A 17942-nucleotide genomic window follows, 5' to 3' on the forward strand; every position below is an offset into this window, starting at 1 on the left:
TTGTGTTTCCAAGATGAAAGAAAGTCTGTTGGGTTTGGAATGACATGAAGGGGAGTAAACGATGACAGAATTTGGTTAAACGTTATTACTATGGTCCATATATATTATCTGCAAGAACATAATAAAAAATATATGGGTAACACTTTACAATTCATTAGTTAACATTAGTTTACTACATTAGTTAACATGAACTAATAATGAACTGCATGTATACAGCATTTATAAATCTTTGTTCATGTTAATTTCAACATTTACTAATACTTTATTAAAATCTTGTTAACATTAGAGAATGCACTGTGAACTAACAATGAACAGCTGTATTTGTATTAATTAACATTAACAAAGATTAACAAATATAGTAACAAATGGATTGCTCATGGTTAGTTCATGTTAGTTAATACATTAACTAATGTTAACTAATGAACCTTAATGTAAAGTGTTACCAATATATGTTTTTAAGATTTGAAGTACACTACTGTATGTCTGTCTATCTATTTATCTATCTATCTATCTATCTATCTATCTATCTAAAGTGTACATTTCATAGAATTAAGTGCACTTCTTTTTTCACAGGGCCAGGTTTGTTTTGCATTGCATTGATCTAATCACTTATCTGAATACCAAAGCTATTTGATGTGGACAAATCGAAGCGGTTTTCTGATTGGATGATTATCCGACCAGCCTGGTCAGATCACAGTGATTGTGTGTTACGCAAACAGAAGAGGTTTTAGGTGTGACTGAACATGATTGAGCTGGAACAGCAGGTCAGACTGAGTCTGCTAGACCTCTTAGTCTGTCAATGGGAATCTGCCAATGCAAGAGTATGATATCATGTCGTCGCAAACTTGTGCATATGTGTGTCTTCATAAAAATGACATTATGTCGCAGAGTGTTTTTTATTACACCCACTTCCTCAGTTGAAATCACACCAACTCCAGTTAGCAATGACAGCACAAAAAGTTCATTTAAGGAGGATTTGTTCTCTAATAAATGTTCTATTGTAATAAATTTATATCCGATAAAGAATACTTTCCTACATTTTCCTTGTATAAGCATATAAATCAGTTTGTGTTTATGGGAGCTAATCTTGTAATCTTCTGAAAGAATATTTAATAGGCTTCCATTTTAGGTGCATGCTGCACATAGCCGCATATTGTCAACATCACCACTTGGATGACCTTTCGTCCCAACTGAGGATGTGCATAGATGGCTAATGACTCGTGTAAAGGTCTGACAGTCCAAGCAGAAACATCCATAACATAGATGGGAGGCTACAACTACAAGCCACTCATAATTTAAAGTAGTTAAACTACAGTCAAACTACACAGCGGGTGCAGATTCCACACGGGTCTGGTAATATGTTCTCATTGCTTCAGAGTTAAGGCTGTTGAGTCCAGAGAGAAAGCTAGAGAAAGAATCTCCTCTGTTCCTCTGCTAAAGACAGCACATCCTGTTTGGACACTTGATTATGCATCAGAGAGGAATAACAGTCCACTGTCTCCACTGTCTGAGGGGGACCATCTGAACAACACCAAAAAAGGACATGCAGAATCAGTCACTACAGCCGGACAGAGTTTGGCAGAGAAAACGAAGAGCTTTTCATGCACTCACAAAACTAATTATAGCAAATGAGATCTGTTAAATGGGACGGTGATGACTAACTTTGAGACACTTTTCACACTCTCATTAGTTTAATGTGTCCACTAACAACGTCCAACAGTGTGTATGCGTACAGTACATCACCAGATAATTCTGGCAGTCATGATCATCCCGGAAAAGAAGTGCGTTTACTTGTATTAATGTGCACTTTTAGTGTACTTCATATCGTAAAAGTATATATTTTTTTAAAAAGTACTTGCAGATAATATATTAATCAAATAAAACGCCACATAAACTTAAAGACAGTGCACTTTCATGACTATGTTTCATAAACTTAAATACATTTTTAATAAGTTCACTTTGTAATAATGGCAAATTAAATGTAAAGTACTTGATTATAATTTTAATGGTGAATTTAGTCAATTTAAATGTACTAAATTGCAACTTCAGCATTGCAAATGTGTAATTGCAAATATATTTAAATGCATGACACCATAAATGCTTGTCAGTACATTAAGCAGTAACTTTGACCATATTTCAAAGACAATAGAAGTAATTATAAAATTACATATAAAGATAAACTTAAGTTCTACTTAAGTGGGTCACAAAGTTCAGCTAAATGCATTTAATATAAATTTAAAGTATAAAAAGTTTCATTTAATTGCAGATAACATGCACTTAAGTATATTATTTACATAATAATTGCTCAAAAGCATGCTAAAGTGTACAAGGGTTTGCATCATACTGTATATTGGCTGTTTATTAGTACTTATAAAGCACATATTAATGCGCTTTATAAGTACTACCAGCATTCTATGATGAAAATGACTGTGGAATAAAATGCCAAGACTACTTTCACTACCATTTTATGTATCATAAATACACACAACTAAATAATATTTTAACTCTTTTTGCACAAAACTGGCTTGATTTAAATAGAGATGCAATAAAAATGTTCCCATCATGTGTCTCATATTTCATTCAAGCTCTGACACCATTGTCTCTTTGTTAAAAATCTACACCACTAATATGATGGCTGCTACATTAATAAAACTTTTTAGTGGCAAAATTGTTGCTCGTACAGGAAATGATGGCATGACTGAGGGCCAGACATTTTTTTATATAAATCCATTTTCACACAATGCATTTTGAAATAGCTTATAATTATTTTACATTTTTTTAGTTGAACATTTTATACGCTGTAATACATTCTTTAGGTTACACTTTATTTCGATGGTCCACTTCATAGACATTCTACTCAATATAAGTAACTTTGCAACTACATGTCAACTAACTCTCATTAGAGTATCAGTAGATGTTCTGCTTAATATCTGCAAACACTTTATGCGTCTCCTACAGACATTCGATAAGTAACTTTGCAACTACGTGTCAACTTATTCTACAAACCCGAACCTTAACACCTAACCCTAACCGAACAGTCAACTACTTATGAGAGTTAGTTGACATGTAGTTGACAAGTTACTTATAGTTCGTAGAATGTCTAAATTGGACCATCGAAATAAAGTGTAATGGATGTTTATGAACATTTAAATTCTGGGACAAGTGTAAAACAACAAAATCTAAACAGATAGGACATATGAAATGTAGATAAATGATAAAGGAATGGTAAAAAAAAAAAAAAAATGAGAAAAAAATCGATTTAAAATACGTTTTGGACCAACCTAAAAGAGCCCATAGTTGAAGAAATACATTTAAATTATGTACAAGCGTGAGTGTATCTCGCTGATCGTAACTGCGTATGCTATTTTCTGGCATGATTCTGTAGTGCTTTTTACAGGGAAATAAACAGATGGATGAGAGCAAGTCCCCAAGCCACTGGAGAGACGGGTCCATCTGAATGTTTAGGCGGTATTTCAGAGACTTCTCTCCTTATGTGGCCATAGCACATCGACTTGCTCTCCAACCCTGTCACGGTTAACACTGGAGGACAAACAGAGCTTGACCTGAGGCACTGACTTACAATAACTGTTATAATATCCGTGGCTGGTTAGTGTTTTACTGGCAACCATTATGATTTATCAAAGTGAGGCAAGATGTCTTATTCAAGTGTTTACATGTAGCCACAACAAAAAAAAACCCTATCTGAAACATTTACAATGTGTGCTGGTGGTCTTGTTTAGTTCTGTGTGGTCACGTTAAGTGGGGAACCTGAAGTCTGCTTTTAGTGGATGTGTGTTCTGGTGGTCTTGTTCTCATGTCTGGTCATTCTGGGATCTGAGGTCATCGTTATGCAGAACAAAATAGGACAGTTTTTTGGGGATTGGCATCCTTTGTTGGTCCATAACAACATTCCTATGAAACAACTCTCAGTCTCAACCTACAATCAGAGAGAATTGAAAGGTTAATAAGAGTGTTGTTCAAGCCCATAACCCTATCCTTATCCTCCAAATCCTATATCGGTTAATAGGAGTGCTGTTCCAAGAACATGTCCTACTTGGGTAAATCACGTTAAACTGCAGGTTTAAAGTCCTCGGGGGGCATCATTACCCATGGGCACCTGCTGGCCCTGAGCTCACTCGCTGTGTCTACAGAGAGAAAGAGAGTGCACACTTTCACCACAGTAAACCATGTAAGGCAGCGCTGATGCACATTCCATCCTGCAAGTAAAAATAACACTCAATCAGATTAATGGGAATGGCCTCTTCAACACAAATACAAGCATGCTAAAGAGAACAGACGCTAGCTCACGGTTTCAATCAAACGCACACGAGTCAATTATACAACCACTTTTTTGAGGTTTATCTAGTAGTGTAATCCTAATTGCTACAATCAATTTTAAAGTCTATTTAAACGTTTGTTTTTTGAATATAGAACAGGAATATAAAGTGACAAATATTATGTTCTCTCAGTCTATTGGAAAGCACTTGAGATTTTTCTGTTGCACTTACAGTTATCTGCTCAGTTAAAGGCTGATTATTTTGTAATAAAATTTTAGTCACTGATGCTGTTGGAATGTTCCCTATGAACTGAGAATTGTTTTAGTATATTAACTTTGTATATATGATCTGTGTTTCACATCTTTTGCATTTTGTCCTAGTTTCACAAGTTCACACGTACATGAAATCAGATGTAGTAATTTATGCGTATTTGGCGTGCTGTCCGGAATTTGGCCCGAAGCCAGAGTACTCCCCCCTTTTGACTGGGATAGAAACCAGCCAAGAGTGAGGTGATGGGGTGGTGGAGGGATGCTGTGAAACTGTCATGGGACAGAGGTGAGGGAAGGCTATATTTATACCGGCTTCATCTTGTGCTGATTGGTTGATTACCTGAACGTGCTCCTCCCGAACTTTGTTACATAAAACTTCATTTTGTGTGATATATATATATATATGTTTTGTCATGTTTATTAGTATTTTTGGGTTGTATTATTTGTTTCCCTACCACTATAAATGGTTTTATTTAATTTCATTTAATTTCATTATCTAATTTAATTAAAAAAATATATATATTCATTTTACATACAAATGTGTTGCCACTAAATTATTATTTTCTGTGATGTCCTCAATAGGCTTTTTTACTTTCATTTTTTCATGTACCTTCTGTGTTATTTTATTACTATAACTATTGTTATCATAACATTTTTCATATTATTGGGTATCATAGTGAATGCCATTATTATATACTATATATATATATATATATATATATATATATATATGATACCTTCTGTATTATTTTATTATTATGACTATTATTTTTTAATATTTAATATTTAATATTATTGGTAGAGTGTATTATGGTGGGTATTATTAAAATTATTAGCTGGTGTTTAATTTAATTACACATTATGTGAATTCACTGTGGAATATTCTTTGGATGAGTTTAGTCCACTTCATTTTTGGTCATGTGATGTTGAATTTAAGGATCATTTCAGTTTATTCAAGAGTTGTCTTTTTTGGTCTGATGAAGAGTTGTAGGCGTCAAAATGTCACTAAGGTAAGATTATAATAAATTTAGGCACCATAATGTGCCAACTTTTTTTCTATATTTACCTTTCTATTTTGGTTGGGCACCTACACTTACATGCTTCAGTTTATTCTCAGCATATTAGCTTTTTAAAGCCCTTTTATATTAGCTTCCTTTGGATTCAAGCCTTAATTGATGGGTCAAACCCCCCTGGAATTCACACCCTGACTGGCATTGCTGGCAGAGCTCACCCTTTACACTATTAAAGATCTGGGAACAGTTAAGTCAATTCTCTTACAATGGTTGAATGGGGATTCGGTTTAGCTGGATTAGTGCACCAGGACAACTGTCCCATCACTGCACATCAAAGGCTTGTGAAACTGCGTTCGGTCACAGTGTACACGCTGCAGGGTTGCTCAATTCTCCATGCATTCAGCACATATGAGCTCTATAACTCACATACACTATGAAGTAACAGACTGAGACTGCTTCATGCAGCTGTGGGCTTCACCCTGATCCCATAACTCCACAAACTGTAACATTTACAGGATCTGGCGCATGCTGAAGTATTTATACACAACCTCTTTAATTCTCTCTTTCCCCTCATCCCTTCATCCCCCTCTTTGAGAGCCAGCTAGTCCGTCTGCCAGCTTGCAAAATGGAAAATGTGAGCATCACCATACTCAAAAAAAGTATTACAACACACAACTCCAAAAAAAGGCTTTTTCTCTTTCTCGCTCTCTTTCTCTTCCCCACTCCCACCGCTCTTTGTGTGATAAGCCAGATATATTAAGAGAAAACAAATCAAGTCATTTGTTTTCAATTGTTTGATGACTTTATAAGGGCTGGTTTCTTCTGATCTGCTCTGTTTGAGAAACAGTTCCTCCAATTCCTCTCATGTTGTTTCAAACCCATGTACTTTCAATCTTCTATGGAATACAAAAGGACATTGAAAAATGTGCTGGTTGCCCTTTTCCATGCAATTATGTTCAATGGAAACTTTCAAGCTTCAAAAAAGGATGCAAATGTTTCATGAGTCAGAATGGTTTTGTGATCTGGATCAACCGATTCATTGAAACAATCTGATTGGTTTATGAACTCTCATGAACTCTTTAAGCAATTTATCAATTTTTATTAATGCACCAAGGATGGATTTCTATTTTCATTGAACAATGACTTCAATCTCAGTCTGTTCTTCACCCAAAGCTACAGTATATGACCCTCCAGATGACGAAAATTGACGAAAGAGAGTGCGCTGACCACTGCGGAACGCGGACGGTCGAAGTATACTTTGAGCTTTACACTGAAAACAAATTGGCTTAAAAAAAACAAAACAAAAAGTGTCAAACAGCAAGTACAAAAGCTAGACAAAATTAGAAAAGTAACCTGTCCAATAACAGGATCAGTGGTGTGGAGAGTAATCCGCCTTTTTTAGATGCCATTATTTGGCATATACCCATCGCACATCGGCTTGGAGAAAATATTTGAAAACTAAAAATAATCTCAGTGCATAAAGATTATTTAAAGGGGTCATATGATGCGATTTCTTGTTTTCCTTTCTCTTTAGTGTGTTATGTAGCTGTTAGTGCAAGTATAATATCTGCAGAGTTACAAAGCTCAAAGTGTCAAACCTAAAGAGATATTCTTTATAAAATGTAAGGCTCAGCCACACCTTCCTAAAACGCTTTGTTCAAACACACCCCCACATCTCTACGTCAGTGTGTGGGGGCAGAGTTTCATAACACCGCCCAAATGTACAAATGTAATTTTATTCTTGCAGTATTATTGTTGCCGCCGTGTCGAGGAGACGCTGTGTTTTTGTTGCGAAAGCAAAACTACTTTATTTGGCCTTCCAAAAGAGGACACAATTACAACTACAATTACAATTTATTTACAACACTGTTCCAGAACAGTACAACTAAACTTTTCGACTGTGTGCAGCGCATTTTTCGGAGGACTGTTTCTAGAACCTGCGAAAGTAGCCTACAAGCTAAAAAATGCGAGTTTTGAGCAGTATAGAGTAGCGCTTGCTTGTCGTTTCTGCGATCACAAATACAGACATGGTTTTATGTTTACATAGTGTTCTCCCCCTGTAGTGTGGCGCGGCGCGTAAAAACACAGTATAAGTCATTATAATCAGTAATTATGTCCCCAATGAAATAAAACCTTACCAATCTGATACCACCTGGTCCAGTCGCGCTGGCAAAGTTGATCGATTAGCTTGGTCATCTGCATTTTCCGGTTCAGATTCGGGCTCGAATTGATAAGGTAGTACCCGACATTATCACCTATTGCTTTGGGAGCTGATGTTCCAAATATGGTAAGGGGCGTGACATTTCCGTCACACGCTTATGGCCAATTATCTGGCCAATCAGAGCACACCGCGCTTTTCAGAACAATGAGCTTTGTAAAAATCGATGCGTTTCAGAAAGGCGGGGCATAGAGCAGCAACAATAAAACCAGTTAAAAACAATAAAACCTAAAACCACGTAAACACATTGTATTAAACCAAATACACAAAATAATGTTCTTTTTAGAACCATCATATGACCCCTTTAATAGTGGGAATAAAGTGTTTATCGGGTAGGTGTAGGGAAGGTAATGTCAAGTTCAAGTAATGTCCCAATAAAGCAGCATTAATTTATGATTTTAATAAATATAAGTACATACATTGAATATGATATACTGTTTTACAATGTACTACAATACACTGAGGTGCAAATAGTATCTGCCACTATTTGCACTGAGTAGCATCTAACAACTTTTTACACTTTTTCTTGCTATTTACACTGTCAAACATAAATCACTCCAAAATTGCTAGTAAATTTCTCAAATGATTACAAAGACATGGCAATAACACACTGAATTAAATGTGAAGTTTTGTACTAAGTATGAATTTGATTAAACTTAATTTAAGGCAGCAACTGAACTTACATTTTTAAGTTGAATTAGGAGGAATTATTTTTACAGTGGTTCCATAAACCACTTTTATATGTCCCTGTTTACACCTGGTATTAAGATGCTTTAAGTTGACGAGGGAGACACATTCCCGTTTACACCTGGTGTTTTAATCCGTCTCTTTTGTCCACTTTCAACCACTTCTGTTCTGATTTCTTCGAGGGGATAGTCTATGGGTGGGGAAATGTATGGGATTTCTTCAGATCTTTCAATCAAATAAGGCAAATAAGACAAAATCAAATGGACAAAATAAGCTCACGCAATTTACATATGAATGTGCGGAGAGACGACAGAAAAACATACGGAGAGCAGCAGCTTTAGTTTCTGCTCTTAGCCGCAAGAGCAGCCGAACGGTGTGTGTGTGTGTGTGTGTGTTAGAAATCAGGAATGGTGAGAGAACATTGTGCTTGGTACGTTTTTCATCTTCAAACCAAACTTGGGTCTTCAGCTGACAAAGTTTAAATCCCGTCTGGCTAGAGCTCTTCCTATATTGTTCACTCATTAGGTCAGTAGGTGAAGAGAAGATGGTCTTTTGTGGTCGAAAGTAGACAAGCTCAAGACCTGTTTATACCTGTATTTAGTGTCGTCCACTTGTGATCCGATTGACCAAAATGCATATTAAAAACAGGTGTAAACAGGGCCCATGTTACTTTTATGTTTTGTTTAGTTTTTTGGTCATATTGGAGTTTTTGGAGCTGCGCCAGTCCTCATTCACTTCCATTACACTAAAAGGGTGGCCAGGATAATCTTTAAAAAAAAAAATGCATTTAAGAAAAAATACATGATTGGAAGACATGAGGGTGAGTAATGATAATATTTTTAATGTGAACAGTCCTTTTAAAAACAGTTCTCACACACATAGTCAGATATGTTTGTCTGTTTATTACTATGTATTCTGTTGTTTGGGGTAAAAAGTCGTTCATAAACATGGATAAGAAGGCCACTAAAAACAAAACATGTGTGTTTATTCTTTTGCTCTCTTTAACTTTCGCTCCCAAGGAGACCTCACGCGCACAGGCCTCCCCTCGTCATGGAAACTTCAAGCCCACATGTGCAATTTTGTTGATGGGAAAAAAAATATATGTTATGATTAGAGGAAACATAAAACGTCATGACCATTTTCTTTAGCTAATCTTGTATTATTATGTGGCGAGCCACATTCAACCTCTGTAACAGTGTGCAGACCAGTAGTAACTAACTCAAAGTATATGATCCACTTTGCCAGACGCTCAGAAATAAAAGGTACAAAAGCCGTCACTGGGGCAGTACCATTTCAAAAGGTCCACCTTTGTACCTAAAGAGTGCATTAGTATCTCAGTGGTACACATTGGTACCTAAATGATACATAGTATAACCTTTTTAAAGGCCAGTGCCAGTGACAGCTTTTGTAGCATTTTTTCTGTGTATGTAAAAATTTTACAAGCTATTGCTTTCAAATATTTCTTAAATGGCTATAATAACCCATCTTACCATTTTTTTATTCTTTTATTTTTTATTTATTTTTTATTGTATTGATATTGGTATCAATAATACTGGCGTTGATACCCATCCCTTTCGATTCATTCTGGTTAACTGCTTTGAACTAAAAAGTCAGGGTTCATTTTAGTGAATCGGTTTGTTTGATTCAGTTTATGTAAATGAATTGATTAAAACACATATTCACCAATTATAGCCCCAGCAAAGCATTTTGTTCTTTTTATATGTGAATATTTAGATAAATCTAGCTGGTTATACTCTATATTGTGAATTAGGGCTTATTGTGCTTATTTGCTGTTTAGCTGTATTTAATGTAAATGTATCCATTTAAATTTACACTAATGCAAATTTATCCAATTAAATTAAACTAAATTACATCATTGGATAGCACATTCAAAAAGATACTTGCCCTTTAAATAGCTTCAATGTGGTTATAGTAGCTTGTATAGTGAAGCTAACTACTGTTTTTAAAAGAGTAGCTCACATAGTTCACAAAGGCCGCATTTTTCAGACGCAGGTCATTGGAATGGGGGAAAAAAATGCAACGCAGCGAAAAATATATACTTAAAGCACTGTTTTAGAATGCCTTGTGATTCGCAAGATCTGCAAAAGAGGCGAGAAGTGAGCGAAATGGACAAAGACGTCCATCTAGCATATGTTTTACACAGAAAAAACTATGGAAAAGCACCTCAGTGCTATGCCAAAACATGTTTAGTGTGAACAGCCCCCAACTACTTTAAGTTACGGGTAACTTCTAACTTGACAAACTATAGTTTCTTCCACAACACTGTTGCAGACAGAGATGTGAGGTCAGTGATGAAGCAGCATGTACAGTTACGTCAAAACTGAACTGTCACACTCAACTGAAGGACAAATGGCAGTCTGGTTCCCCTTCATTCCGTGCATGTTTTACCTTCCTAAAGACATGTTTTACCTTCCTAAAGACAGAACAGTTGCAGCACCTGCTGATTTTATGGGCATCTTTTCGCTGAAGTAAACACAGTCTCCACACGTCAACATGGCCTTTATTGGTCTTGTTCGCTCACAGACTTTGAGTTTGTTTATGGGGTTTTGAAGTGGCAAACAGCGGCCAAAAGTAAAACTGAAACAGCAAGTGTTTCAACAAATGCTGTCTGAGGATCAATCTATTATGCAAGAGTACATTCTGGGTTGATCTGGTGAGATTTAAAAACAGAGTGAAATAAACAGGTTTTTCCTGCTGGAAAATTGAAATTTCATTACAGAGATTTTATTCAGATAAGAGATTTAATCCAAAATCTTTTTTTTCCAGGCAAGGTGTTTAAATGTAATACGGGGAATATTTGATTATCTGGGTGCTGCGTTGGCTTATATGTGAGATCAGCTCAGGACGGATTGGGGAAATTCTATTAACGCCTGATAATACAAGACAAACCCTGTTCGCAAACAAACACACACACACACACACACACACAAACACACACAATGACTCAAACCGGCTCAAAACATTTCAGTACTGCCACAACCTAATGCATATAAATGACATTTAGAAATGGTCAGTGCATGTTGACATGAAATGTCAAGCAGTGACAGCAACATCCATTAGTGTGACATACTATATGTACTTCATCTAAAATGTGTCGTTTCTGTGTTTTGCCTTTATAGGATACCGTTACACATGGGGGATTTCAGACCACATGGAATATTTGTACTTTTAAAAATATATATTTCTCTTATGATTATTTGAGTAATCTGAAAAAAATGTGATTAAAAATGATGACAATCTGAAAAAGAAAGAAAATAAAAACAATAGTGACCAGTTGCAGTACCTAACATATACACTTTTCTATATTTAGTAGTGCCAAAAAAGCCTCACTATTACTACTGCACATTTGCTGGGGATCTGAACAGACTCATAACCCTAAATATTACACTTCAGCGTGTAGCTCATTCTGCGCTGAATGATTCCTCAAATTATGGGGCTTGTTTAGGAGAGGTGTGCTGTTTTACTGTTCAATCGACCAGTTTTATGATTTTGTCTATGGGATGATAAAACAAAACACCCTATTAACCACCCAGAACACCTTAGCAACCGCAAAGCAAAACATTGGCACCACCCACGACCCACGTCTCAAACACCACTCATATTTTCTAACTAAACCTAACCAAAAATCTTCTAAAAGATTTTCATATTATTAGCAGTTATTTTTGTATTGTCACGGTTGACTTGCAGCACACAAGAACTGGATGCAGGAGTATCCAACAAAAACAGTCTTTATAAATCCGTAACTCACAGGAGACGGTAGGGGAAACACAGGAGAATCCAAACCAACATAATCCACAATCGAGAACCGACAAAGAACTGAACTGAAACGGGTTTATAAAACACATGGCAAACATAACGATACACAAGTGATACTCATACTTAACTATAGAAACAAAAGACATAATCTGTAACCAAGGTAACCAAAACTAAACAGAGCACGGAAACAGGAACTAAAGGAAATGAAACAGAATATCAACTTAAGAGTCCATTGAAAGGAACATAAACCTGACATTACACCCCCCTCCCGGAAGGCCCGTGGGGGCTCTGGAGGTGGGAGTAGAGCTGGCAATGAACAAGAGCCTGGAGGAGCTGGCAGAGGAAGATCCCATGGTGGAGCCGATGGAGGGAGGAGCCAGGGTGGAGCCGAGAGGGAGACATTCCAGGGCAACACCACAGGCCTGGAAGTTCTAGGTGGAGCTGTTGGCTTACAGGACCAAGGTGGAGAGGAGGGCTCGGCAGACCAGGGCGATGCAGGAGGGAGTGAGGACAGATGTAGCGAGTGGAGGGACTAGGCGCAGACGAAGGCCCAGAAGTCCATGGCATAGACAGAGAGATGACTGATGAAGGCGGAGCCAGAGTGACGAGGGAACTCGGTGGAGCTCGGGGGCTGACGTACCACGGTGGAGCCGAGAGAGCACAGAGCCGGGGCGCAGCCAACAGGCTGAGGTGGAGGCCCGAGGCGAAGCTAGGGGATTCGCATCACCATGCAGAGCTGGGGATCGTGAAGCCCGAGGCGGAGCCAGAGAGCTGTACGGAGCTACCAGAGAGCTGAGCTACCAGGAGCTGAGTGGCACCAGCGGAGCAAGCAGATCCAGGGGAGTGAACTGAGGAGGACGTAAATAACGGGATACAAATGACATAGAGCGGGATCAGGTCATCAATGTAATTCCATAGGTCTGGTTGAAGAGAAGAGAGTTTGGGAGTGGGGACTTTGGTGGGAACTGGCCACTTATTTCACATATCAATGAGCCAGAGCTCTGTTTCTCACAATCGCTGACTCCTGGATGGATCTGGCGATAGGCTTCGGAATCATGACGTCTCTGGCTCTGGGACGGAAATGGTGGCTGGCTCTGTAGCGGGTGGCTGGCTCTGTAGCGGGAGTGGGCTCTAGCTCAGGGTCCGTGGTAGGTACGGGCTCGGGCTCTTGTTCCATGGTGGGTGCGGGCTTCATCGCTGGATCCTTGGTGGGTGAGGGGATTGATAAGGTCGCAGATGCTGAGGGGAAAACCATGCAGGAGCACCCACTCCACATAGCCAGCAAACGTCCCTCGAGGACCTTCTCTGGGCAGGTGTGCCTTGGACCGCTCATTGAGGCTGGTATTAAAAAAAAAAAACAGAGGGAGCGGTGCGGGTAGTGTGTTTGGCACAGCAGGTCTAAAAAATCCCTCGTATGGTCCTCTTCATTGACGAGTCGGAGGTGAACGGCCGCTACATCCGTCTTTAAAAGTTTCTTTCCACGTTTTAGTCGGTTCTTATCACGGTTGGCTTGCAGCACAAATGAACTGGATGCAGGAGTATACAACAAAAACAGTCTTTATAATAAATCTGTAACTCACAGGAGATCATATGGAAACATAGGAGAATCACAAACCAGCAAAATACACAAACGAGAACCGAAAAAGAACTGAACGGAAACGGGTATATATACACATGAAAACCGAAACTAAACTGAGCAGGGAAACAGGAACTAAAGGAAACAAAACAGAATATCAGCATAAGAGTCCATAGAGTAGAACATAAACCTGACAAGTATCTCTGACATACTATAGTTTTTAAATAGTTTAAATTAGTTTTTTCATTTTCAGTTGTCATTTTAGTCTTTTTGTTGTATTTTTAATTGTCATTATTATGTTTGTTTTTTTATGCCTATATAGTTTTTTATTTCAGTTTTATTTTTAGTATTTTAGTACATCAAGTTAAATGTGAATAAATAATACATTAGAAAAGTTTCCTTGGCAACTACAGTAGCTAAAAAAAATATATATTTTAGTTGTTCAAGCAACAAAATAGTTTATTTTCTGCTTTTACTTAACTATAATAACCCTGATATTTATCAACTATATACCATCAAAAAAAACAAAAAACTTTTGTCTTTCCTGACAACACTGCAATCGCTCTGCAATAATTATTAGTTAACTACTGTGGGACATGGCCAGTAATTTAAAAACTGAGTGAACCGTGACCGCTGGGAATTACTCCCACTACATCCTGAATCAGTGTTACATCACAGACACTGCAGCTCTGCTCATTCACCGATGTCTGCCCTCAATCACAGCACAACAACACCATCTTATGAGCTCACAAACATGCTCTGTTGTGATACGAGCACCAAAAGAGGAGCTGAATTTACAACATGATTTTAGATTTGCTTGCTCACAGGACTATTTCATGCAACTTTGTTCATACTGTATACTGATTTCCCAATAAAATTGTCTTTTATTTGTTTTGACCCTATAAAGCCTACTGTATAATATTTGATACATGAATTTCTAAGGCCTCTAAATGATCAACATGATCAAAACTTTGTTGAAAAACCTGCTGTACACAATCTATATGCCTTCTGTCGCCTGATTGAGTCACACTTTTTTAGCAAGTCAAAGGCCTTTTAGTATAATTGTAAAAATGTCCACCTTCAGATCATGGTGCATATGTCTTTTTTTATAAAGTGAACGTAAAAATGAATTTCATATTGTTATTAATATTTCAAGATGAACATTTCCTAGACTGAAACAGCTTAGGTTTACTTGATTATCCAGTTTTATATTAAATATGATTTATCAGATTTTTGAGGAATGTTTATTCTCTCAATCATCATATTGCATTGCATTTTATGTATTTTGCCTTCCACAATAAAAACTACAGAGCTTTGATCATAAAACTAAGCATTTAAATATCACCTTACTAAGACATATTATTGGTAGATATAGTGTGACAACTGATAGTTATATGCATTTTGCATATAAATGCAAAAATTCTGTTATACTGCTATAAAGATCTCACTGATGTACATCACAAACTATCATTTTGGCAATACACTGTAAATAAACTGCACCAAATTTGATATTTTTGCTCAGTCAGAGGTGTTTTATTTGTCCTCGAGTATGAGCTCCATATTTTCACTATTTCATATTATATGAATCATAAAAGCCTAATATATCAAATACGATACAAAACAAAACACATACACAGACTTTTTTTTCTATTTCCAGGTTCAAATGAAAAACAAAATCCCAGATTTCCAATGTGGACTTTTGGACTCCACTTTAAGCACCAAAATAATCAAGTAAGCTCTTTAAAACTAGCTTTAATGTTTTAACCCGTAAAACCTGCTTTGACTGCTGAAGACAAATAAAAAAACTAAAATCTAGCCTAAAATAAACATGAACATTTGACATCCTCCAGTGAAAAATGACAGTACATTTTTTAAACACAATACTGCCTATTGAAATGTCTGTGTTATAATGTGACAAACGCTAAGCAAACACAGCTGGCTCTTACTCTGAAGGTTTTGGTGCTGGGGGACGGAGAGGAGGGTGGTGAGTCCGACAGGGACTTTCTGGAGCGAGAGGAAAGGTCCTTGCTGCGCGAATAGAGCGATGACATCTCTCTCCTGGATAAAACGGAAGATCCCTGACAAACGCAGGCAAAGTTTCACACAGCTGTGGAGACGGCCATGACTGCTGGACGTGAAGTAGATACGCTCAACAGGTGCAAACTTGTGCGTCCAGAGGATCACGCGGAGTGTGTTTCCCGAGATTGACAGGCGATCTGTGTTTCTGTTCCTCCGCACGGCACGGTGGTCATTAGAGAAAAATGAAAACAATTAGAAGCACCTCTACACTTCGCTATCTCCACTCCCTCTTTCTCTATTTCCGTCCCACTCCCTCTCTCACAAACGCATAAAAACAGTTGTGGTCTCCTCCGGCTGATGTTCTCTCTCTGACAACTCGCTCATTCATACAGACACACAATGAGAGCTAAATAAGGAGAGGACTTTTCTTTGTTAACTTTACAGACGGCTGAAAGCCCTCCCTCTCTGTTCTGCACATACAATTACTCCACACAAACTCTAAAAGAACAAAACTGCTCTCACTCGGTCCCACTCAGCTCCGTCGCTCTTTCACAATCTCTCTCTCTCTCTCTCTCTCTCTCTCACAGTCTTTTCACTTAGTTGTTTTCTCATTTTCCTTCCCCTCTTACTCTGGCTCAGTACGAGGTGCTTTAGTTTATATCTATTATACTTGACTAAATAAAAAGATTGTAAAAATGTTACTGTAAAAACCTGCTGAAACAAACTTCAGAAGATTTAAAATACTGTGCATGTGGCAGATTAAGCACATTTATGGGGATTATTTTAGATTTTAAAAGTCTCAGTCCCTACTGATTGTAATTATGGAAAGCAGCGAACAGTACATTAAAAATTATTAGACCCATGCACTTTATATTAAGTGTCTTTAACTACTATGTACTAACATTTCAATTGATCACTTGATACAGTGGACGTATTGTGTACATATATGTTTTAACAGTTAGGCCTATATTTTTAAAATACCTGCATTTAATGTTTAAAAGTTTCTGTAATTACACTGTTGACCTTCACTTCCCCCTTAACCAAACCTTACACCAACTCATACCACTAAACCTGTCTCTAACCTACACGTATCCCATCTCAATAGCAGCAATAGCAAAGTGTTTTGCAAACATGAACACAATAATTACTAATTACATTGTACCTAACCATTTTTTTATGTAAGTACATAGAAGTTAAAAGCACCTAATATAAAGTTGGACCAAATTATTTGCCACAGAAGAAATAGTTATAAGGAAATATTAAAAATAAAGAAATATAGGTTTAGAACAATATGAGGAAAAGTACACACACCTGCAGCTCATTGTCTCACCCAGCACCTCTGTTACATAAGGACTCAGTTCACTCATTAACTACGTTTACATGCAACCAAATAATCCGTTAGTAATCGGATTGACGGCTGAATTGGACTGAAAAGCCTTCATGTGAACATGAATTAAATTTCGATCAAATTGAAAGGGGTGGTTTATTCCTTTTCTAATCAGATCAAGAGAACATGTAAACATGTGATCGGATTGAAAACCGAAACTGAAAGGACTGTGCATGTGCAATGACGAAGAAATAGCGTTCCTGTTTAATAAAGTGTCATATAAAGTGTCCCGTCATCCTAAAATTCTCCTTTCACTCAGAGTCTGTGAAGTGGAGCAGGACAACGTCCCACCAGTCCTTGTTTCGGATTCTCACCCACAGACGACTGGTTTTGGGTGCGGGGAGGGGAGGGGCATTTTTACTGTGTGATAAATATAAGCAGCACAGCACAACGGTTCATATGCTCATTGTTTCTAAATGATGCCCAGAAATGGATAAATAATAAGTCTGCTGTTTAAAACAAATAAAGAACCAATGTAAGAGAATAGTTAGTATGTGCAAACAGCGGGAAACTGTTTGTGCAATGTGCGCATGTCAAAAAATCTATTCCGATTTGAAGCTTGTGACATAAAAGCACACGTCAACCCGATCACATGTTTAGCGTTAATGTAAACACTACATTCAGATTCATCAATCGGAATGAATTCAGTCCGATTGAAACAAAAGTTGTGCAGGTAAACATAGCCATTGTCTGATCACCCAAATGGATACTCAGGGGCT

General features: G+C 37.4%; 1 protein-coding gene across 3 annotated transcripts in view; it reads right to left on the bottom strand.

Moving 5' to 3' along the window:
* Nucleotides 1–16468, bottom strand: part of ppp1r12b (protein phosphatase 1, regulatory subunit 12B) — a 28183-nt gene extending 11715 nt beyond the window's left edge. For 2 of the 3 annotated variants that reach the window (XM_084097973.1, XM_084097974.1), the window contains exon 1: nt 15764–16425. In XM_084097973.1, coding sequence (XP_083954099.1) covers nt 15764–15868 — 105 coding nt within the window. In that variant the 5' untranslated portion in view covers nt 15869–16425. Of the gene's footprint in view, nt 1–15763 lie in introns of all 3 variants that reach the window. The other variant, XM_084097975.1, reaches the window with a different exon arrangement.
* Nucleotides 16469–17942: the final 1474 nt, after the last annotated feature.

Source organism: Abramis brama (genome assembly GCF_963993115.1).
Source record: "Abramis brama genome assembly, chromosome: 22".
Classification (NCBI taxonomy): Eukaryota; Metazoa; Chordata; class Actinopteri; order Cypriniformes; family Leuciscidae; genus Abramis; species Abramis brama.